We start from the raw sequence: 24,211 nt of genomic DNA, 5'->3' as shown, positions 1-24,211 counted from the left end.
TGTAATTCCACTTATATGCGGTGTTTAGAGGAGTCAAAATCATAGATACACAAAGTAGCATGGTGGTTGCCAGGGACTGGGGAGTTGGGGGAATGTAGAGTTATTGTTTAGTAGACATAAGGTTTCAATTTTACAAGATAAAAGAACTCTGGAGGCCGGCCATGGTGGCTCACGCCTGTATTCCCAGCCTTTGGGAGGCCAAGGCGAGAGGATCACTTGAGTCAGGGAGCTGGAGACCAGCCTGGGCAACACAGCAAGACCCCATCTCTACTAAACAAATAAGCAAACAAACAAACAGAGTTCTGGAGGTGGATGGTGCTGATGGTTGCACACATTATGAATGTATCTAGTACCACTAACTGTACACTTGAAATTGGTTAAGATGGTAAACATTTGACATGTGTATAGTACCACAGTTTGAAAATTGGGAAAAAATGCAGTGCCCACAGTGAAATTTGAATTTTAAACACGAATAATTCTTTAGTATCATTATATTTCATGCAACACTGGGTATATATGTATACTAAAAAACTATTCATTGATCTGAAATTTCATCAGGCATCCTGTATTACGTCTGGCAACCCAGACACAGGTCAGGGTTCTATAGTGAATGGTGATCATAATTCATAGGCAAGCTGAGGGAAGAGTTCACAGAAGCGAGGAGAGGAGCAGAGAGGAGCTGGCTGTGAAGAGAGGGAATATATGTTCTTCCCGTTTTCCTCTCCAGTCCTGGTAAATAAAACAACAGTCAAAATGTATCTACTGACTCTCCAGGCAAGCCAGCCACCCCAACATTACTCATGTTTATTTCAGCCACCCCAACATTACTCATGTTTATTTCAGCCACCCCAACATTACTCATGTTTATTTCAGCCACCCCAACATTACTCATGTTTATTTCTTCGAGAGCACTTACTTGTTTTTTTTGTTTTTTGAGACGGAGTCTCGCTCTGTCGCCCAGGCTGGAGTGCAGTGGCGCAGTCTCGGCTCACTGCAAGCTCCACCTCCCGGGTTCACGCCATTCTCCTGCCTCAGCCTCTCCGAGTAGCTGGGACTACAGGCGCCCGCCACCACGCCCGGCTAATTTTTTTGTATTTTTAGTAGAGACGGGGTTTCACCGTGGTCTCGATCTCCTGACCTCGTGATCCGCCCGCCTCGGCCTCCCAAAGTGCTGGGATTACAAGCGTGAGCCACCGCGCCCGGCCAAGAGCACTTACTTGTTACTGGATATTTATCTGCTGACATGTCTGCCTCCCCCTTGAGGGGAAAGTAACCAAGGTTTTGAGTCAGAGATCTAGGCTGAAACAAGACTCTGAAACTTAAGGTGTGTGACTTTAGCAAGTTATTTATCATCTGTGAGCCTCAGTATTCCATGAATGTGAATACCATCAAGATTTTCTAATAAATAAATCAAATAATGTAGATAAAACACGTAGCAGGTGCCCAGAAATATTAAGCACAACATCTCCGAAGACCTGGAGTGCAGGGACCCAGTCCTAACAGTACCCACACTGCAGCGTCCTAACAGTACCCACGCTGCAGAGTCCTAACAGTACCCGCGCTGCAGCATCCTAACAGTACCCGCGCTGCAGCATCCTAACAGTACCCGCGCTGCAGCATCCTAACAGTACCCGCGCTGCAGCGTCCTAACAGTACCTGCGCTGCATATTCCATGGAGGAGGTGCTGAGTCAAAGGAATGTGAGTGCTATATTGATCGCCTAGACTAGGGCTCTACATATTGCATTCTTGCTGCTAGTCATGATTATGATGGGAAAAGAGGTAAGAAGACCTCAATCATAAATTGTCCACCAGCCACTTCTGATAAGGCCCTGGAAGACAGATGCACAGAAGACGAGGCTGTACCCTTTTCCTTCACTATAGTATGCGTTTCTTTATGGGCAGGGAAGCTGCAGGGAAGGGTGTTTTTTTGTTTGTTTGTTTTGTTTTGTTTTTGTTTTTTTGAGACTGAGTCTCACTCTGTCACCCGGGCTGGAGTGCAATGGTGTGATCTTGGCTCACTGCAACCTCTGCCTCCCAGCTTCAGATGATTCTCCTGCCTCAGCCTCCCGAGTAGCTGGGATTACGGGCGCCCGCCACCATGCCTGGCTAATTTTTGTATTTTTAGTAGAGACGGGGTTTCACCATCTTGGCCAAGCTGGTTTCGAACTCCTGACCTCAGGTAATCCACCTGTCTCAGCCTCCCAGAGCGTTGGGATTACAGGCGTGAGCCACCGCGCCCGGCCAGGGAATAGTTTTTTAACTCCTCATGGGGGTTCCTAAGTGAGGGACTTGGGTGTGATTTCATGACAACTAGTCATGAAATCAGGGGACGCATATGTTTTTGTGCAGGGAGAGGAGGCCTGAGGGTGCGGTAGGTCCTCTTAAGCCCCTCTGGGTTCCATCTTCCAACAAGAGATCCTTTACAACCAGGCGTGGTGGCTCACGCCTGTAATCCCAGCATTTTGGGAAGCCAAGGCGGGTGGATCACCTGAGATTGGGAGTTCGAGACCAGCCTGACCAACATGGAGAAAGCCTGTCTCTACTAAAAATACAAAATTAGCTGGGCGTGCTGGCGGGCACCTGTCATCCCAGCTACTCGGGAGGCTGAGGCAGGAGAATCGCTTGAACCTGGGAGGCAGAGGTTGTGGTGAGCCGAGATTGCGCCACTGCACTCCAGCCCGGGCAACAAGAGCGAAACTCCGTCTTAAAAAACAAACAAACAAACAAACAAAAAACCAAGAGAGGTCCTTTTCTACCTCAAAACCCACAGCTCTGTCACTCTGTGAGAAGCACAACATTTCACTTGGTTGTCATGGCAGAGGATTTGAATTCCGTTGCCACCCTTGCCCTAAAATACTTCATTTCACCTCATCACCAAACGCCCCTCCAGGCCGGGACCCTCAGTTCATTTTAGTATTCCAAAAGTAACCAAAATTAAGCTCTGGGTCCGTAGGAAAGGAGTCCGGTGAAAGATGTGAACATGATTCCCACAAGAGAGGGAGAAACTTATTACCCTCATTCTTCATGCTCAAAATAAGCAGCCAGTGAGCTGCTGGGTATGAATGATTTCGTACCAGCCAAACAAAAAACAGATCACCAAGCTGGCTTTCCTCTGAGTTTCAAACCTCACCATTCTTTAGTCTCTCCCTTAAAACAGAGAAGAGAAGGGCGAGGTAAGAAGTACAGTTTCTTCAAGATCCAAAAGACCTGAGCGTTCTCTTCTTGCCCTTGATTTAGCAAACCAGCTCCTGTTCAGACACAGTTCCTGACAGCCCAGGTAGTGTCTGTCGCTTCTCAGGGCAGAGGCTGGGCAAGGCACCATCCGGAGTCTTACACCGAGATGCCGCACTCCCCTCTAGGTGGCTCTCTTGCTGTGAATCTCTGGTACTTGATGGGGTTACCTTATTCTCCCCTCTGTATCTTTTTTCCTCTTCACTCCTTTCAGCCTCCTTTGTCTTTTTTCTTCTGGGGAGTCCTCAAATGTGCTATTCCTCATATGGCCAAACTTTGGGGTTGGGAGGAAGCATGTTTGTTAGTGTCTTCCTGCAGTACCATTCTCTCCTCTTTATGACTTCCCTCCCCCTCATCCCCCAGCCACAGAGTCGTAGGGCTGAGACTCTAGTGGTGTCCTAGGTACTGTGTGAGTCCACTCCTCATCCCATGGCCATAGCTGATTGGACCAGTAGTAGGAATTGGAATCTCTATCTGGGACCCTGAGCTGTCTCTTGGATGGAGGGGAGAAGTGTGGGTGGCCATTTTTCACAATGTGGACTATGTAGAAGAGGAAGTTTGGGGAAAGAATGAAGAAATGTCTCGGGAATAAGGAAGAGGTGGTATTCCCAGGCTCCTGATGGCTTTCCATTGCTTTGTCCAACTTCCTCATGAAAAACAAGGCATTCCTGCTATTGATCTCTGGGAGCCAGCCCTGTATCTCTAAAGTAAACTTATTTTGCGTATGCTACCTCAAGTTCTGTTGCTTTGAATATTTTTGAATGTTTCCTAAATTTTAAAACATTTCCTATTTTAAAATGTTTCCTATTCTTAATTTTAGAACCAGATGAATGGAACGTTTTATATTTCACTACAATTGTTTTTCTTTTTTAGTGACTAAAATTGCTTTTCTTTCATGGTTGGCTCCTAATGATACTTCCCTTTTATAGAACAGTTCAGTAATAATAATGAGAAATGCAGTGAATACTACTACACTCCTGGCACTGTTCTGAGTGGCTCAATGTGCGTTTCATGTAATGCTCACATCAGCTTTTAAAGTAAGTAGCACAATTCCCCCCGCCCCCCATTTTACAGATAAGGGAACTGAGGCATGGAGGGATCAAATGTCCCACCCAGGGCCACAGAACTAGGTGGTAGAATGCAGGTTTGAATTCATGACTCCAGAATCCATGCCCCTAACCACTACATTAAGTACTTTACAAACACTGGGTTACAAATGCAACCTGACAAAGACCTTCCAGCAAATCTATAACACCTTAAAACTGTTCCTGGCCTTTCCCATGGTTCCGGTGAACAACCAAACACAGCATCAAAGTTGCCTCCAGAAAGAAATAGAATTGGTGGAGAGAAAAATTAAAAGATGTGTTTCCTAGGGTTGCCACAGCAAAGTACCACAAACTTGGTGGCTTCAACAACAAAAATGTATCGTCCCTCGCCAGGCACGGTGGCACACGCCTGTAATCCCAGCACGTTGGGAGGCCGAGGCAGGTGGATCACCTAAGGTCAGGAGTTCAAGACGAGCCTGACCAATATGGTGAAACGCCGTCTCTACTAAAAATACAAAAATTAGCTGGGCATGGTGGCAGGCGCCTGTAATCCCAGCTACTCAGGAGGCTAAGGCAGGAGAATCGCTTGAACCTGGGAGGCGGAGCTTGCAGTGAGCCGAGATTGCACCACTGCATTCCAGCCTGGGCAACAGAGCGAGACTCCATCTCAAAAAAAAAAAAAAAATTATCGTCCCACAGTCCTGGAGGCTGGAAGTCTGAGATGATGGTGTCAGCAGGGCTGGTTTCCTCTGAGGGTGGGTGGAAGAATCTGCTCCGCACCGCTGCCCAGCTTCTGTTGGTTTGTTGGCAATCTTTGGCACTTCTTGGCTTCTGCTGGATGGCCCTGATCACTGCCTTCACCTTCGCATGGAATCCTCTCTGTGTGCATGTCTGTGTCTAAATTTCTTTTTTATAAGGATATCAGTTATCTTACATTAGGGACCCAGTCTTTTCTGGTATGACCTCATCTTAACTAGTTACATCTGAAATGACCCCATTTACAAATAAGGTCACATTCTGAGGTACTGGAGGATTTCAACATATAAATTTTCAAGGGGATGCAACTCAGCCCGTGATATTAGGTTTTATTGTTTCTTTCCTGTAGCAATTTTCAATCATTATATCTCCTTTTATCAGAGGTAAGAAGTTTGATTTTAAGATGTGACAAAGCACAGGTGCAGCTGCTCAGCTTTGGTTAGGCATCCAAATGTCATTGCCACTCCGATATAGGAAGGACCAAATCACTAATTCCTGAAAGAATCCTGATAAGGACACCTCTTTTTTTTTTTTCATTCTGAGACGGAGTCTTGCTGTGTGGCCCAGGCTGGAGTGTAGTGGCACCATCTCGACTCACTGCAACCTCTGCCTCCCGGGTTCAAGCAATTCTCCTGCCTCAGCCTCCCGAGTAGCTGGGATTACAGGCGCCCACCACCACACCCGGCTAATTTTTGTATTATTAGTAGAGTTGGGGTTTCACCATGTTCACCAGGCTGAGCTCGAAGTCCTGATCTCATAATCTGTCCGCCTTGGCCTCCCAAAGTGCTGGGATGGCAGGCATGAGCCACCGCACCCGGGCTAGAACCTCTTTTAAATGACACCCTCACTGTAGCTCACTAAGGGCCATAGAAAGACCCACAGAAGAGACGTCTTGCCTCAGGTGCTCACTCTGGCACTGCCATCACCTTGCTCTTGGTCTCTAGAGCTAGAGTTCTTTTTTCTCATACGATTTTCCTGGTTATAAACCAGAGATTTTTGCCTGGCACGGTGGCTCACGTCTGTAATCCCTGCACTTTGGGAGGCCCAGGCGGGTGGATCACAAGGTCAGGAGTTCGAGACCAGCCTGACCAACATAGTGAAACCCCGTCTCTACTAAAAATACAAAAATTAGCCAGGCCTGGTGGCACTTGCCTGTAATCTCAGCTACTCAAGAGGCTGAGGCAGGAGAATCGCTTGCACCCAGGAGGCAAAGGTTCCAGTGAGCTAAGATCGCACCACTGCATTCCAGCCTAGGCAATGGAGTGAGACTCCGTCTTATAAAATAAAATATAAAATAAAAATAAAATAAAATAAAATAAAATATAAAATAAAATAAAATAAAAATAAACCAGAGATTTTTGCCTCCACTTGAGGCTGCTCAGATGTCACTCCTGAATGGTGGTCTCCTAGTTCAGGGGAGAAGTACCTGAAGACTTAAAAACAAACAAAAGGCTGGGCACGGTGGCTCACACCTGTAATCCCAGCACTTTGGGAGGATGAGGCGGGCGGATCACAAGGTCAGGAGATCGAGACCATCCTGGCTAACACGGTGAAACCCCGTCTCTACTAAAAATGCAAAAAATTAGCCGGGTGTGGTGGCGGGGGCCTGTAGTCCCAGCTACTTGGCAGGCTGAGGCAGGAGAATGGCATGAACTCGGGAGGCGGAGCTTACAGTGAGCTGAGATCGGGCCACTGCACTCCAGCCTGGGCGAGAGCGAGACTCCCTCTCAAAAACAAACAACAACAAAAACAAACAAAACTCCACTCTAGGCGGGGCGTGGTGGCTCACACCTGTAATCCCAGCACTTTGGGAGGCTGAGGCAGGCAGATCAAGAGGTCAGGAGATAGAGACCATCCTGGCTGACACAGTGAAACTCCGTTTCTACTAAAAAAATACAAAAAATTAGCCGGGCGTGGTGGCAGGTGCCTGTAGTCCCAGCTACTCGGGAGGCTGAGGCAGGAGAATGGCATGAACTTGGGAGGCGGAGCTTACAGTGAGCCGAGATCGGGCCACTGCGCTCCAGCCTGGGTGAAAGAGCGAGACTCCGTCTCAAAAAAAAAAAAACAAAAAAACTCCACTCTACTACTCCATGGAATTTAATTTGCCAGGGCATCTTAGTTACTTATTTATTCTGAGACGGAGTTTTCCTCTTGTTGCCCAGGCTGGAGTGCAATGGCTCAATCTCAGCTCACTGCAACCTTCCCCTCCCGAGTTCAAATGATTCTCCTGCCTCAGTCTCCCGAGTAGCTGGGATTACAGGCATGCGCCACCACGCCTGGCCAATTTTCGTATTTTTAGTAGAGACGGTGTTTCTCCATGTTGGTCGGGCTGGTCTCGAACTCCCGACCTCAGGTGATCCGCCTGCCTCGGCCTCCCAAAGTGCTGAGATTGCAGGCGTGAGCCACCGCGCCCGGCTGCATTTTATCTTTTAAAAGCTTCCCACATAGAGGCTATCTTGATTGTGATGGATATATACATACATCAAAGCTTATCAAATTGTGTACTGGTAAATATGTATAGCTTATTTGATGTCAGTTATTATCCCAATAAAGCTAATTTAAAGAAATAAAAAGCTCCCCAGGTAATTCTAGTGGGCATCCCAAAATGAGAATCATTGAGCCAGGTCAGCTCAGCAACAGCCCCAGGAAGGAAGACGTCTGCTCCAGAATCGCGTCGTGACCAGCAGCCCCGCCATGACTTACACCGCGTGAGTCCTGTGCTGTTGATCCAGCGGTCTTGCCTCAAGACCAACATGATAGAACATTGCTGAACTTCTCCCAAAATTGAAAAGAGGCACCTAAAAATTTTGAACTGAGGCTGGGTGCGGTGGCTCACGCCTGTAATCCCAGCACTTTGGGAGGCCGAGGCAGGTGGATTACGAGGTCAAGAGATCAAGACCATCCTGGCTAACACGGTGAAACCCCATCTCTACTAAAAATACAAAAATTAGCCGGGTGTGGTGGCGGGTGCCTGTGGTCCCAGCTACTTGGGAGACTGAGGCAGGAGAATGGCGTGAACCTGGGAGGCGGAGCTTGCAGTGAGCCGAGATCGCGCCACTGCACTCCAGCCTGGGCGACAGAGCGAGACTCCGTCTCCAAGAAAAAAAAAAAAATTGAACTGCTAGGATTGTTATTCAGAGGTGTGGGTTACGTAAGAAAAAAAAAAAAAACCCGAAGCAAGAAAATGAACACCCCCTCAGCCTTTAGTTGGCAGAGTCATGGTTTAGAAGGCAGTTGGTTGTCCTTTGAGGGTATTGCAGGCCCGCCTCCCTCGCTCTACCTGCTGGATTGTGGAGCCAGTACAGCCAGTGAGGAACGCGACACACCAGCAGCTCTCTCATCCAGTTGGCTGCCGATCTCCTTAACTCCAGCCTCACTAGTTGCAACTGGCTTTTCAGTATTTCCACCTCCGATTTAACATGTTCAAAACTGAACTCATTACCCTCACCCCCCAATCTTTTCTTTTTTTTTTTTTTTTTTTTTTGACACAGTCTCGTTCTGTCACCCAGGCTGGAGTGCAATGGCACTATCTCGGCTCACTGCAACATCCACCTCCCGGGCTCAAGTGATCCTCCTGCCTCAGCCTCCCAAGTAGCTGGGATTACAGGCACCTGCCATCACAACCGACTAATTTTTGCATTTTTAGTAGAGGCGGGGTTTCACCATGTTGGCCGGGCTGGTCTCGAACTCCTGTCCTCAGGTGATCTGCCCACCTCGGCCTCCCAAAGTGTTGGGATTACAGGTGTGAGCCACCACGCTCAGCCCCTCACCTCCCAATCTATTCTTCCTTTTCAATACCCTTTCTTAATAAACAGTACCATTATTCTCTCAAGTGTCTGCACCAAAAAGTTTCTCACTCTTGACATACAAATGGTGTCCACATGTGTTCCTGAATTCTCTTAAATCCATCCCTCCTCCATCTTTAGTCACCTTAGTTTAGGTTCTCATCATTTTCTGCCTAGACCTCCTGACTCCCACCTTTCAGATAATGCTTTTTGTAGCTAATCATGCCCCTGCTGAAAACCTTTGAATGGCTTCCCCCATGAAAAAATAGACAAAACCCAAACTATTTAGTAGGCAATTATAATCCAGACGCAATTTCCCTGTTCCATGCCCTCCCCCGCCACCTGTCCAGCATGGTTCCAGACATAGCAGACCTATCTGTGCCTCCGTATCACAGCACATCCTATCCCACTTGCCTGGAACAGTGGATTTATCCTTATTAGCTCCCACCTACTATCTTCTAAGTTCAGCTTAAACATCGCCCCAGGTTAACTATTCCCTCTCCTCTGCCACCCTGGACCTCACCTGTAATTTTGTTAAAGCAGTTGCCTCGGTTTCACGGTGGGCTGTTTCCACATTTGCTTTCATGGAAGCTTGTGAGCAACTTCGTTTTTTCCTTCTCATCTTTCCATCTCTAGCACCTGGTAAAAGCCTGATACAGAATGGATGTTAGAAAATAATTTGATGAATTATCTTTCCTGCCTTTTTCATTCTTTCTACATTACCAAGTGGATGACTAGTAGCTGGGTGGGCAGGGAGATCCTTCAAAATTTCAGAAGCTCAACTATGGCCACATAAAACCTAGAGTGGCCTACGGAGTCACTGTTAGCTCCATGACTCCATCGGCACTGAAGTTCCTGTAGGCTGTGCTCAGAAGGGTGGATTGCGCTGGGCTTTGCCACCAGTCTCTGCTCAGAGCAGCGTCTTTGCTACCAACATGTCTTTTAGCAAGTAGCCCTCTGTCCACGCTGTTCTGGGCAATTTGATCATGAACTATATCACTCTTTGGCCTATTGAGGTGTTAGAGACGTCATCAACAACTGTCATTCCAACCTTAAGCCTCCTTTCCTTCAAAGGTGAAGATGACCAACAAGGGGGCACAGATGAATAATATGCCCTTTAAACGTGGGTTGGGAATATGAACAAGTTAGCTACACTAAAATAAAGATATCTGGTCTATTCCCACTACAATATGCCTCTAATGAATCTAACTTGAGACGCTAGAATTTTAATACATTATTTCAGGGAGACGTTCTCAAGGGAGCTATGACCTCAAAACCATTACTTGATTTTATCCCCATTTTATTTATAGAGGAAAGGGGGCAGAAATATAATATGGTGTACAAGTATCATATCATATCACAGACAGGACTTGACTTCCCTAATCTTAATGTTTTCCTGCCTTAAAAGAAACAGAAATTAAGCACTATCAACAGGGTGACCTAAGGAAACTCCCCAAATGATTCCTACTCCTTGAGCCACTCATCATGAAATCCTACATTGAAAAGCTGAATAACAATCTTAAATCTTAAAGGGCTACTTCTTTCAGCAAACTATATTCTGAAGACTAGAGAACATGCTGCTCTCAACAGCATTTTAGTGAACACATTAAATAAGAAGCAAACAGTTCAGGGGAGGATCCAAAAAAGAAATCAGGACAACAGACTGGTAAAGCTGTCTCTGGAGTCTCTTTCCACTAAACAAAGCGGCAAATACAGAACATTTACACCTATTTTTCTTTTACAAAATTTAAATGCTTTGGGCCAGGCACAGTGGCTCACGCCTGTAATCCCAGCACTTTGGGAGGCCGAGGCACACGGATCACCTGAGGTGGGGGTTGCAGTGAGCCGAGATCACATCAACTGCTCTCCAGCCTGGGTGACAGAGCAAGACTTTGTCTCAAAAAAAAAAAAAAAAAAAAAAAAAAAAATCAAAATGCTTTGTATGAACTTTAACATATTAGGCAACTTGTTTAGCAACATAATCAACTGATTCTCTTTTAAGCTTTTGGATCACAGGAGCCATTTATTCAGCCAGTTCAGGAATAGCATGCCTGTCTCTTATAATTCTTGGCAAACAACTGCATTATCCAACAAATGGCAGCAGGAGGGTGGGGTGGGGGGGCGATAGAGGCAATTGGGAAATAAGATCCTAGTGAATTACTGTTCGCTGTCCACTTTCCATTCTAAACATGGAGAATGTGGATTCTATTATTAAAGCCATGGAATGTATAGGTAAATTCCATCACCACCTTTGGCCATTAAGGCACCCCAATTTGTCTTTCTGACCAATGTGTAAAAAAGTTCTTTAAATGTAAGCAATCACAGGTGGTTAATGTTTAACTTTTTATTAAGAAACTAAGGCAAAACAACAGAATTCCAAAAAATAAAGATACAGAATTCTAATTTAAATTCTAAACAAATATAAAAATCAGAGTTTACCAGTATCTTTGAGTAGAGGGGAATGGCTAAATGCATTCACAGTAATTATTTCTTCCTTACTAGCCTCAAGTTTGCAACCCTTTCCTTCCTGCTTCACTTGGACTAGAACAGAATTTCTCATTCATCTTTTGCTACTGTAACTTTTGCTTCTATAGTCTAAAACTTCAGAGGAGCTTTTGTCTTTCTCCGTAGTTCTTTCTCTGTTCCTTCAGCAGATATGTGAGCACCTACCTATTGGGCTTACATGTTGTGGCACAAAGATGAGTCGGTCAGAGATCCTGTCCCAGTTTAGGGGCGATATGACACCAAGAAATAATCAATAATTTTAAACAAGGTATAAATAAATACAGCATGAGTCAACTATAGATATATAAAACTAGGGAAATTTCAAGGAGAGATTACATTCAGCTAGAGAAACTGAGGAATGTTTTTGAGGACAGCATTTGGGCTGGGTGTGGCCTGTTCCTAATAAAGGCTTCGAAGTGGTCCTGATTATCTACCACAGTCCCAGTTGTGGAACTGTGGTGGTCTCGATTTCTGGAAAGTGATCTTTTCAATGCTAACCTTTAAAACTCCTTAAATTTCTGGCCCAGCACGGTGGCTCACGCCTGTAATCCCAGCACTTTGGCAGGCGAGGTGGGTGGATGGCTTGAGGCCAGGAGTTCGAGACCAGCCTGGCCAACATGGCAAAACCCCCTCTATTAAAAATACAAAGATTAGGGCCGGGCACAGTGGCTAACGCCTGTAATCCCAGCACTTTCGGAGGCTTAGGTGGGTGGATCACAAGGTCAGGAGTTCGAGACCAGCCTGGCCAACACGGTGAAACCCCGTCTCTATTAAAAATACAAAAATTAGCCAGGCATGGTGGCAGGTGCCTGTAATTCCAGCTACTCGGGAGACTGAGACAGGAGAATCATTTGAACCCGGGAGGCAAAGGTTGCAGTGAGCTGAGATCACATCACCGCACTCCAGCCCGGGCAACAGAGCAAGACTCCATCTAAAAAAAAAAAAAAAATTAGCCAAGTGTGGTGGCACATGCTACTCGGGAGGCTGAGGCTGAGGCATGAGAATCGCTGAAACCTGAGAGGCAAAGGTTGCAGTGAGTCAAGATCGTGCACTCCAGCCTGGGTGACTCTGTCTCCAAAAAACAAACACGCACACCACTCCCTAAGTTTCTATCTCTTCAAACTACTCGCTTCTTCAAAGTAACCCAAAAAATTAATATTAATATGACAATCTACATAGTTTGGGGATTTAAAAGTTAAAGCTGGGTACAGTGGCACACACCCGTAATCCCAGCTACTTGGGAGGCTGAGGCAGGAAGAGTGCTTGAGCCCAGGAGTTCAAGACCCGCCTAGGCAGCAGAGTGAAACCCTGTCTCCAAAAACAAACAAAGTTCATTATACAATAGTAGTTTCTTTATGGTTTAGGGCTTTGCTATTTTTGAAACTCTTTCTCCAGTCAAATAATTCTAAAAGGCAGAAAATGCCTAATCACTGAACAATGATTTCAAATATTAACTGGGTAAATCTTACTTTCTTTAGGTGTCTTATTGAATCCCTATCTACACTTTATGCGAATGAGGGAGATGAAATAAATGGCTTAACATTCAAGTCAAATAATGAGAAAATAATGGCAACTATGAAATGACATTAACCACAAATTCCTTGTATGAAAAGATTTAATGAATTATGAGCCATTGACCATTACAAACTTTAAGCCTTAATATTTCGTCTTTCCTATGTAAAACCAGGTAATTAAAACAGCCTGTCTCAGTATGACAGAAGACCATAGTAGGGATAATAGTAACGTCTGCTTCCACATTTGCATGCTTCGTTAATGAACCAAAAAAGTGCTCCAGGTTTCCCAAGTCAACATAGTCAGTTACACTTTCCCTGATCATACTATGAATTGAAACAGAACACTCCTTTGACTTTTAATAGCACTTTTCATCCACAGCACAAGCACTTTCTCATTATTTTCTCCTTTACCCTCAATATCCTTGTGAGGTAGTGAAGGGAGGGAGCAAGGATTTTTTTTTTTTTCTATTTTGCAGATGAGAAAACTCAAGGTGAATTTTAGAACAGTGGTTCTCAACCTTGGCAGCATATTGAAATGACCAGAAAGTTTCTTAAAATCCTTATGACCAGCTCATATTCCAGACCAACATCAGAATCTTGGCATACGGAACCCAAGCATCGATGCGTCTTCAAACATTCCAAAGTGACTACAAAGCGTATACAGCCAACGTTGAGAACCACTGGTTTGAATGATTTATACTCAATCTTCAGGCGCAACTGTCTTCTACATAAATGCTCTTCTCAGCACCAATGACAAAGATATTCCATTTCCTTGCACACTGTAGCAGTTTAATATTTTGTAGAGCTACTACTGGTTTTCAGTGACAAATTTACGTAAATGAAGGCTCTTCATTACCCAGATGCTCATGCTGTTAACTTCAATTGCATATGATTTGCAAATGGGATATTCAGGAATTTAAATCTTTAAGAATGGCTTGTTGTTAAATATTGAGGCAATTATTTCATTCTAGGTACAATATGCAATAACCATGTGTTTCGGTTTTCCACTCAGCACCTTCAAAACTGTTGCAAATCAATGTTTACTAACAAGAAAAAACAGACAATTATAAACCAAACTCACAACAAAATTCGGAATGGCCACATCACAACCTGAAAAAGAAACAAGTACTTAAAGGACTTGATCACTTTCTAACAAGTCCATCTTCAACCTGAACCACTTCTCTTGTTTAATCAAATTTTAAACTTTGCCAAATTGAGTTGTTCTACACCAAGAAAAATCAATTTCTATACCATCTATATTCTCTAATAAGTTTAACCTAAAATTTCACTCAAGACAAGGAGGTTTCTTCTTAACCTGGACATCGAAAAGAATCTTTAACAGATTTCATCTTTTCAAGCAATGTATCAAATACACAATAAATACTTGTAAACTTTTCAGGTGCAACAATAAATCTTTGTTCTATGGCTGAAATCCCTTGCTTCACAGGAGTACTGACAATCTTAACTCCCAAGGAGCAATCCAAGAATCCCGGCCAGCTGCTGGGTGTCCCTAATTAGATTTAAAACAAAACATACATACAGCAAGAACTCAGAAGTACAAAGATTTCACTCGCTTTTGTCAATTCTTACGTATCTAAAATCATACAATTTATACTTTCATACAGAAAGATGTCTGTTTCTTTTCTAACAAAAGAAAAACTCTCAGCTCATGTGGGTTGGATTATTAATTCAAAAGCATTTTAGTGATGAGAAATAAGATTTGTAAGTCAAAATAGGAGTTAATGTTAAACTCTTCTACGATGAAACCTTCAAATATTGCCAACCTGAAGTTTTCAGCACAAGGTGTTGTATTTCAAGTCCCATGGGGGCAATTATCTATAATGAGATTAAGAATATTCTTAACCTGTTTCAGGTGGGTAAGTAAACGTTTTCTTTATAGCCCCAATAACGAGTTTGAGGCTTAGATTAGTTGTATGATGTAAACAATATGAAATTAAAATTTTTTTGATAATATCTACAGCATTTATAAGGTTACAAAATAAAAGGACCATTAATCAATTCTTTTTTTCCTAGGCTCTATGACTAATAGCTTTCATATTTGAGGCCTACGAGAGCAAATGGCAATGTTCTGTGTTATGACACACTTTCTTAGAAGGCCAAAAATAAAACTGGATACCAAAAGATACACATTACTATTATGTTGACATCATCCTTACTGATACCTGTATAATTAGAAATAGATTTGCCTTCCTTCAATCTTTAGCCAGGAGATTGAGAGATCTTTACTATAATTTTGAGAGTAAAAACAAAAACAAACCAGACTCTAACAGCTATGGGAACTGTAAGCCAAAAATAATACAAAATGAGTCAATACAACACATCTCCTCTTAAAATCCTCTTCTTTGTAGTTAACCCAGCTGTCCCCAAATGTTATTCCAATTTTGTAACCATGTAGTGGCTTTTAAGAAATTAGAACTAGAACAAAGCAACCTGTTTGTCCTTTTTTTTTTTTACAGTTTTTTTTTACACACATATTGTATATACAACTTTTAAAATAGCTGCACAATTTTATATCTCACTTTTAGAGAAGTGCAGTCCAAGCAGACCATGCTTCTCAATATATTAAAAATATTAAATAAAACCCAACCAGTTTCATACTTTTCTAATAGTCAAGCTGGCTGGAAAAAAAGGGACTGGAGAAAGAACAGGCAGTTGTAAAATGGGATCAGTCTTCACAAACACACTACTTAAAAATCTTGCTATTTCCTTATCTTATCCCTTTGACAGCATCTCTACAATCTCACCTTTAAAGCTGGAAATAACACATTGCTAACTTACAGACAACATCGGGTGCAACATGCATATGTCAACTGCCCACTCAACCAACTGCAACCCTGAGGATTTTTCTGGCCCAGTAGAAAGAGGAAACACGAAGATAATCTCTGCTGTAGAGCTGCTTCTCCAGTTTACGACTTCATGTGTTTTCAGGACGTTTCTTGGACATGCACGTGTGACAGTCACTTCATGGTTCTACTTCCCATAAGCAGATCTCTCCTCCATTCTGTCTGTCATCACAAGCAAGCCACTGTCATCCGTCCAAAGGTTTTCCAAGGTAAACCAAAGTCACTTCTGTGTTGCCATATACAGCAGAAACTGCTGGGTATAAGCAGACCTTCGGAAGTCCTCTAAAGGCAACCCCCAGGAACTCATATCCACGTTCAAAAGCTAAAGTCTTATCTTCCATGTCCAAGATGACTCGAATTCTTTCTCCTATCTGCAAACAGACATCAAAAGGTTAGAAGAAAATCTGCCAAGGGCATAGGTAGAAGAAACAAGACATAAATCAAGAAGCTGAAAACATTAAGAATATTATCCTGAAAGCTATCTAGAAAAATCAGAAGGGAAGCTTTCTAGTCAGGAAGAAACATCTATAAAAAAAGGACATACATCTGGCTGGGCGTGGTGGCTCACGCCTGTAATCCCAGCACTTTGGGAGGCGGAGGCGGGCGGATTGCTTGAGCCCAGGAGTTCAAGACCAGCCTGGGCAACATGGTGAAAACCCATCTCTATTAAAAATACAAAAATTAGCTGGGTGTGGCGGCGCAAAGCCGGTATTGCACCACTGCCCACTGCACTCCAGCCTGGGTAACACATCACAAATGCTTATTTTGATAGTTTTGTTTTTACGACTCACATGGAATCTACATTTAATTACTTACAATTTAAATGTTCCACCTGAACACTCCCTAGATTGATTTTATTTACTCTTTGTTTAAAGGTTTTTCTTAAGGTTAACACTAAAATCTATAACGACATATTTTACCAAAAAGAGCACTCTAAATCAGCTTCTCAAATTACTATACTATACATACAACAGAACTTTTTTTTTTTTTTTTTTTGAGACGGAGTCTCACTCTGTCGCCCAGGCTGGAGTGCAGTGGTGTGATCTCAGCTCACTGCAAGCTCCGCCTCCCGGGTTCACGCCATTCTCCTGCTTCAGCCTCCCCAGTAGCTGGGACTACAGGCACCCACCACCATGTCAGGCTAATTTTTTGTATTTTTAGTAGAGACGGGGTTTCACCGTGTTAGCAGGATGGTCTCGATCTCCTGACCTCATGATCTGCCTGCCTCGGCCTCCCAAAGTGCTGGGATTACAGGCGTAAGCCACCGCGCCTGGCCATAAATGGAATATTATTCAACCATAAACAGAAATGAAATTTTGATATGTGCTACGACATAGATAGACCCTGAAAATATTATGCTAAGTGAAATGAGCCAGACACAGAAGGCTAAATGGTATGATTCCATTTATATAAAGTATCTAGAATAGTCAAATACATATAGTTGTAGAACAGAGTTTACCAGGGGTAGGGAATGAAGGAAATAGGGAATGAACATAATAGAGATTACGTTGGGGTGAGGAAAACGTTTTGGGTATAGAGAGAGGTGATGGCTACACAACATGTGTGAATGTATTTAATGCCACTGATTGTATGCTTACAAATGGTTAAAATAATAAATATGTATGTTTCACCACAATTTTAAACATCACCATAGTAAGACACATAGCTTTTAAAGTTTACGAAGCAGTTCCACATGTAATGTGGAATCATGAATAATCCAATCTGGCTACAAATTCTAATGTAGAATATAGAATAGGCTTATTAAATAAGTCAATTTGTGGTTCACAACTCCAAAACACCTGTTTGTTATAAAAAACAGCAGCACTGATTATTAAATGGAACTGGAAGCAGAATATATCCAGTTTTTTGATTATTAAATGAAACTGGAAGCAGAATATATCCAGTTTTTTCCCATTTGGAAAAGTAAACAAAAAAAAAAAAGGATGTTTCATCTTTACAGTTTGCATTTATAAAAAAATGTTGCATCTACAAAATTGGAAACAGAAAGTCCTAATGTTTGCAATCAAAATTTAATTCTACCTGATTATGATAACCCCTGCTACTGTCATTCACTTTCCTTCACTGTATTTCCTGTTAACAGTAACTGCCAACATCTGCTTTTTTCCTCCCTTCGCCCACCTCACAGATTAACCCACACCCCATTTTATGGATCTAAGAACCTCCAAATCATCATCACCACCACTCCTACCAACAAAATATTAACAAAGTAGAAACGAAAAGCTAATTTTGTTGGGTATTTGTGTTGTGTCGTATTTGTATTATCCCATTTAATCCTCACACTAATCCTAGGAATTATCCCTATTTTACAGAAGTTGAAACTAAGTAACAATTACTCCTGGTGAAATCTGCAAACTTGCTTCACCTTTGAGCACGCAGCACGCAGCACGCACAAAGCACAGGGTGGAGAAAGCGGAAGTCTTACCATCTTTAGGTGCCAGGGGGTAAAACGTGGGAGATGACAGAGCAACTAGAAACTTAAGAGGAGGAACTCCAGAAGCAACAGAACCACAGAAAGGATGAACCCCAAAATCTGAGAATTAACTGCCCAAATCCCTGAGTGACCGCTATATTACAAAGGCACAGGGTAAACCCCCAGGACTGAAAAAGCAGCAAAGCTGAAAAAACTGAGCAGACATTAGCTACTACACATCACATGAGACAGAGTTTATAGTTTGAGTATAGGCAAGTTAACTGCCTACTAAAACAAGAAAACCTATACTTTTCAGAAGAATAAAGCAGTTTCTAGAAACAAAACATTCAGGAGTTACTACTACATATTATCTACACATCTAGGTTGCAATAAAAAAATTACTAGATAGGAAAAGAAACAGGAAAGCGTGATTCATATTTAGGGGAAAAAAGAGCAATCAATAGAAGCTGAACTCAAGTGGGCCTAAGTGTTGGATTTGGTAAAGACTTCAAAGCAGCTATTATAAATATGTCCAAAGAATTTTTTAAAAATATAGTATAATAAATAAAGAATCTCAAAAAGGAAATTTACTCTAAAAAAGAACCAGGCCCAGTGCAGTGGCTCACGCCTGTAATCCCAGCACTTTCACTTTGGGAGGCCGAGGCAGGCAGATCACAAGGTCCAGAGATCAAGACCATCCTGGCCAACATGGGGAAACCTCATCTCTACTAAAAATACAAAACTTAGCTGGGCATGGTAGCATGCACCTGTAGTCCCAGCTACTTGGGAGGCTGAGGCAGAAGAATCACTTGAACCCAGGAGTCGGTGGCTGCAGTGAGCCCAGATCGTGCCACTGCACTCCAGCCTGGCGACAGAGCGAGACTCTGTCTCAAAAAAAAAAAAAAAAAAAAGAAAAAATTCTAAAGCTGAAGTGTACAATAAGCAAAATTTACTAGCCCAGTTCAATAGCAGAGGTGAGATGGCAAAAGAAAAAAATTTATAACCTTGAAGACAGAACAACAGAAATTATCTAATTTAGGTCAAGCCCGGTGGTTCATGCCTGTAATCTCAGCACTTTGGGAGACTGAGGCAGGCAGCTGCTTGAGCTCAGGAGTTCGAGACCAGCCTGGGCAAAATGGCAAAACCCTGTCTCTACAAAAAATACAAATATTAGCCGGGCATTGGTGGGGAGCACCTGTAGTCCCAGCTACTCTGGAGGCTGAGGTGGGAGGATCGCTTGAGCCTGGGAGGCAGAGGTTTCAGTGAGCCAAGATCATCGCGCCACTCCACCACTCCAGCCAGGGTGTCAGAGCGAGACCCTATCTCAAAAAAAAAGGAAAAGAAATTATTGAATGCAAAGATTAGAGAGAAACAAGGTTGGGGAAAAAACAAGAACATAGTTTTAGAGGCAGAGATAAGGACAACATCAAGCAGTCCCACACTTACATTAAAGGTAAATTAACTAAACACTTAAAAGTCAGAGACTGAAGCTGGGCGCAGTGGCTCACGCCTGTAATCCCAGCACTTTGGGAGGCCAAGGCGGGTGGATCACTTGAGGTCGGGAGTTCGAGACCAGCCTGACCAACATGGAGAAACCCCATCTCGCCAGGCGTGAGCCCCAACACTTTGGGAGGCCGAGGCAGGCGGATCACGAGGTCAGGAGTTCGAGACCAGCCTGGCCAACGTGGTGAAACCCTGTCTCTACTAAAAATACAAAAATTAGCTGGGTGTGGTGGCACATGCCTGTAATCCCAGCTACCCAGGAGGCTGAGGTAGGAGAACTGCTTGAACCGGGACCCGGGAGGCAGAGGTTGCGGTGAACCGAGATCACGCCATTGCACTCCAGCCTGGGCAACAAGAGTGAAACTCTGTCTCAAAAAAAAAAAAAAAAGAAACCCCTTCTCTACTAAAAAAATATAAAAATATAAAATTAAATTAGCCGGGCGTGGTGGTACATGCCTCTAATCCCAGCTACTCAGGAGGCTGAGGCAGCAGAATCACTTGAACCTGGGAGGTGGAGGTTGCGGTGAGCCGAGATCGCGCCATTGCACTTCCAGCCTGGGCAACAAGAGTGAAACTCCGTCTCAAAAAAAAAAAAAAAGTCAGAGACAGAGACTGGGTTAGATAAAAATCAAGATCCAACTATATGCTGTGTAGGAGCTCCACTTTAAATACAAAGACAGATTGACAGAGGATTACTAGAGTCAAAGAAGTCATTTCATAGTAAAAGAGTAAATCAGGCAGGGAGATATAACAATTAGAAATGTACATGCACCAGTAGTAACAGAGCTCCAAAATACATGAAGCAAACCCTGACAGAACTAAAAGAAGAGACAAATTAGCAAGCATAGATGGAGATTTCAATACTCCTCTCAGTAAATAATAGAAGGGGTAGAAAAAAATCAGTAACACTATATAAGACTTGAACATTATCAAGCGACTTCACCTAATTCTCATTTACAGAATATTCCATTCAGCAAAAGAATATACATTTTTTCAAGCACACATGGGACACTCATCCAGACAGACCACATATTAGAATAAAACAAATCTCAACAAATTTAAAAGGACTGAAACCGTAGAGTATGTTCTCTGAAAACAGACTTAAGGACTTTCACTTACAAAATCATTACAAGGGTAGCAACAGGACTTCCTTTTTAGTGATAAAGTCTACACACCCTTCTCCTTAGAGTATCTGCAGAGCCTAAAAGGATAGTGAGTAAACATTCCATGAAAAAAATCCTTCCAGCTTTTATACCTCAGAAAATGGGATGTATTTTTGGTTCTTCTGCTTTAGTATGCCTGACTTGAGGTCATTACTGAGGGTGGAACTTTCACGCCACAGGTGGCTCTGAAATACGCAATCTATAGTTCTTTAAAGACTTCCAATTTCTTATCAGATTATTGTATATTACACCCTGTTGAGTCTATAGTAATAAATATGGCTTTTACAAATAGGAACTATAATTTTAACTTGAGTCAAATGAGTATGCCTTAAGCCTAAGATGAAAAGAATAAAAAATACAGCAGTTAGCCTGAATTTGCCTGTCTCTACAGAAATCACTGATGCCTCCAGGGGCTTTGAATCCACAAACAGAGGGTACACACGCATGTGCATGCACAGAGCTGTATTTACTGGGGTAAGGAGCCTAGAAAAAGATTTGGATGTGCTGTGATATAGGAAAGATGACTATCTAGAGCAGGGGTATTCAATCCTTTGGCTTCCTTGGGCCACACTGGAAGAATTGTTTTGGGCCACACATAAAATACACTAACACTAAAGATAGCTGATCAGCTTTAAAAAAAAAATTGCCAAAAAACTCATAATGTTTTAAGTAACTTCATGAATTTGCATTGGGTCGCAATCAAAGCCATCGTGGGCTGCATGCAGGCTGTGGGTTGGACAAGCTTGATATAGAGCATGAACTGGCAAACTACAGCCCCTGGACCAAATCTGTCCTGCAGCCCATAAATAAGGTCTATGGAATACAGCCATGTTTATTCATTTGCATATTATCGATGACTGCTTTTGTACTATAAATAAAAGTTGAAACTTGTGACAGATCCTTACCTTGAAAATGACATTAAAAAAAAAAAGTTGTGACAGAGACCATATGGACTGCAAAGCCTTAAAGATTTACTACCTGGCCCTTACAAAAAGGTTTGCCAACCCCTGATCTGGAGCAAAAATAGGCTGCTTAAAGTTGTATTAGGAAGCAAGTATTAAGATAGATCATTTATATATTTATTTAAAAATGGTCAAAAAATCTCCTTGAGGCTGGGTGTGGTGGCTCACGCCTGTAATCCCAGTATTTTGGGAGGCCAAGGCAGGTGAATCACGAGGTTAGGAGTTCGAGACCAGCCTGGCCAAGATGGTGAAACCCCGTCTCTACTAAAAATACAAAAATTAGCCGGGCATGGTGGCGGGCGCCTGTAATCCCAGCTACTCGGGAGGCTGAGGCAGGAGAATGGCATGAACCCGGGAGGCGGAGGTTGCAGTGAGCCGAGGTCGCACCACTGCACTCTAGCCTGGGCGACACAGCGAGATTACGTCTAAAAAAAAAGAGAATATTTTTCTACATAGCCAAAATCAAAATATAACACCCAACAAAATTAACTATAACCTCCTAACATTAAAAAAAAAAAAAATCTCCTTGAAGTCTGGGTATTTGAAAAAATAAAAATAAATAAAAATAAAAATTACCAAAAAGACAAACAAAACTCCTATATAAAAATTTGTAAATTTAAAACAAATTAAGGCGTGATTTGACAAAGGCCCATACTTGAGAAAAACCCGTTTCTCACCTGATATTTTGGTGCATTGTTGCACTGTGGAAAACTGCCATTGACTTCTCCATTATGTAGAAGATTATTGTCCACCAGATTCCAGCCCCAGCTCTGGTCATCACTGCCCAGCAATGCCACATAACCTTGGCACTGCATGGGGGCCCGTTTCGTGGCAATTCCAATCACTGCCACAGTGCCCAGAGGGCCCTCCCACCACACTTCCCATGCATGGCGGCCCTCACTGAAACCAATCTTGGTCCTTGCACCATCGGTGCTCTGAGCAATGGGATTTCGATGTAAAGTGAAGCCATTCTTCTTAATGTAGACATTCCTGGAGCAGTCATTAGTGCTGAAGGCATGTTGAAAAGCACGTATCTAAAAACATGAAAAACAGACCAAATAAATAATTTTTTCTTAAATATTAAAAAGTACCCAAACTTCAGGCTATATGTTTTTAAATAATGAAGTTATATATTTTAAAATAACACAAGTATTTCCAAATAATGGCTAAAGTTTCAGGATGGGATACTAACAGAATAAATAACATTAAAAATAACTGCCAACCGTTTCATCAGTGACCAAAATTTTAAATTGTAGTATTTCCTCAAACAGGCTTCTTAAAACATCAAAAGATACAAAAAAAAAAAAAAAAATCCTTGTATCTTAGAGATAATACTGAAACGTTTATGGATGAAATAATGATATCTGGGAATTGCTTTGAAATATCCAGAGATGGAGTGGGAGACTGTGCGATAGAAACATGAAACTGGACTGGCCATAAATTAATCACTGGCAAAGCTTGGTGATGGGTATAAGGAAGTTCATCAAACTATTTCCTCTACTTTTGTTTATATTTGATATTTTTATACCAAAAAGTTGAGATGTACCGTTTTCATATGGGCAATGCTGTCATCAAAAAGAATTATATTTTACATAAAACAGAAACTTTAATCCTAGCAGCTCTAAAGTTTATGAAAAATTTTAGTAAACACAAACTACCTTAGATCCTCAGACTACTTGCTGGATATGACTTATACAATAAAAAAATCACCAATCTCATTTTACCAAATCAAATAATCCCCTCAATAGCATCTAGGTTCAACTACTAGAATTTATAAAGAGAAGCTATCAATAAGGCGAGCTTGTTGGCTCTTCAGTAAATACAAAGGTTTACACTTCCAAAATAAAGAGGGTATGAAAATAGCTCTTCTATACAAACAATAACAATTTCTCATAAACAATTTTAAACTTTTAGTTTGTGTATTTTAAATTTTTTTTAGACAACGTCTCACTCTGTCACCCAGACTGGAGTGCAGTGGCACAATCATAGCGCACTGCAGCCTTGAACTCCTGGACTCAAGTGATACTCCCATCTCAGCCTTCCTAGTAGCTGGGGTTACAGGTTCCAGTCACTATGCCTGCCTGGTTTGTATGTTTTTAAAAAATCTCTTCTCTACTTTAGTCAAACTACCCAAAAGCAGTAGAAGGCTGGAACCTATGCTTCAGTTAACCTGAGAAATCAACTCCAGAGTCACAGAATGCCAGCATTCAGGAAGACCCTTAAAGGTCACCTAGTCCTTCTCCGGGATTTCAACCGCGAGTTAGTGCAAGAGGCCCAAAGAGAGATCAAGTATCCAGTTCCCTCACCACCTGTTCATTTACCATTCGCTGGTACTCTACTGTTTCATTGAACTGCAGAGCACAGATTTAAAAAAAGAGAACTATTTGTTTCCAGTATCCCATGCATTCACAATAAAACTGAAGCATTCCCAATGTTTTTCCTATCTGCTC

General features: G+C 42.6%; 1 protein-coding gene across 2 annotated transcripts in view; it reads right to left on the bottom strand.

Annotated features, from left to right (window-relative positions):
* Window positions 1-3,401: 3,401 nt before the first annotated feature.
* FBXO45 (F-box protein 45) overlaps window positions 3,402-24,211 on the bottom strand; it is a 31,076-nt gene continuing 10,266 nt past the window's right edge. Inside the window, exons 2-5 of one of the 2 annotated variants that reach the window (XR_009209393.1) lie at window positions 22,439-22,795; window positions 15,604-16,073; window positions 9,343-9,469; window positions 3,402-3,506 (exon numbers count right to left, since the gene is read on the bottom strand). Coding sequence is in view for 1 of the 2 variants with exons in the window: in XM_032171955.2 (XP_032027846.1) it covers window positions 15,888-16,073; window positions 22,439-22,795 (543 nt within the window). In the remaining variant the exon portion in view is untranslated. Of the gene's footprint in view, window positions 3,507-9,342; window positions 9,470-12,921; window positions 16,074-22,438; window positions 22,796-24,211 lie in introns of those variants that run through there. The other variant, XM_032171955.2, reaches the window with a different exon arrangement.

Source organism: Hylobates moloch, unplaced genomic scaffold (genome assembly GCF_009828535.3).
Source record: "Hylobates moloch isolate HMO894 unplaced genomic scaffold, HMol_V3 SCAFFOLD_13, whole genome shotgun sequence".
Taxonomy (NCBI): domain Eukaryota; kingdom Metazoa; phylum Chordata; class Mammalia; order Primates; family Hylobatidae; genus Hylobates; species Hylobates moloch.
The sequence above is the reverse complement of the archived record's forward strand: the minus strand, read 5'-3'. Positions and strand labels throughout refer to the sequence as shown.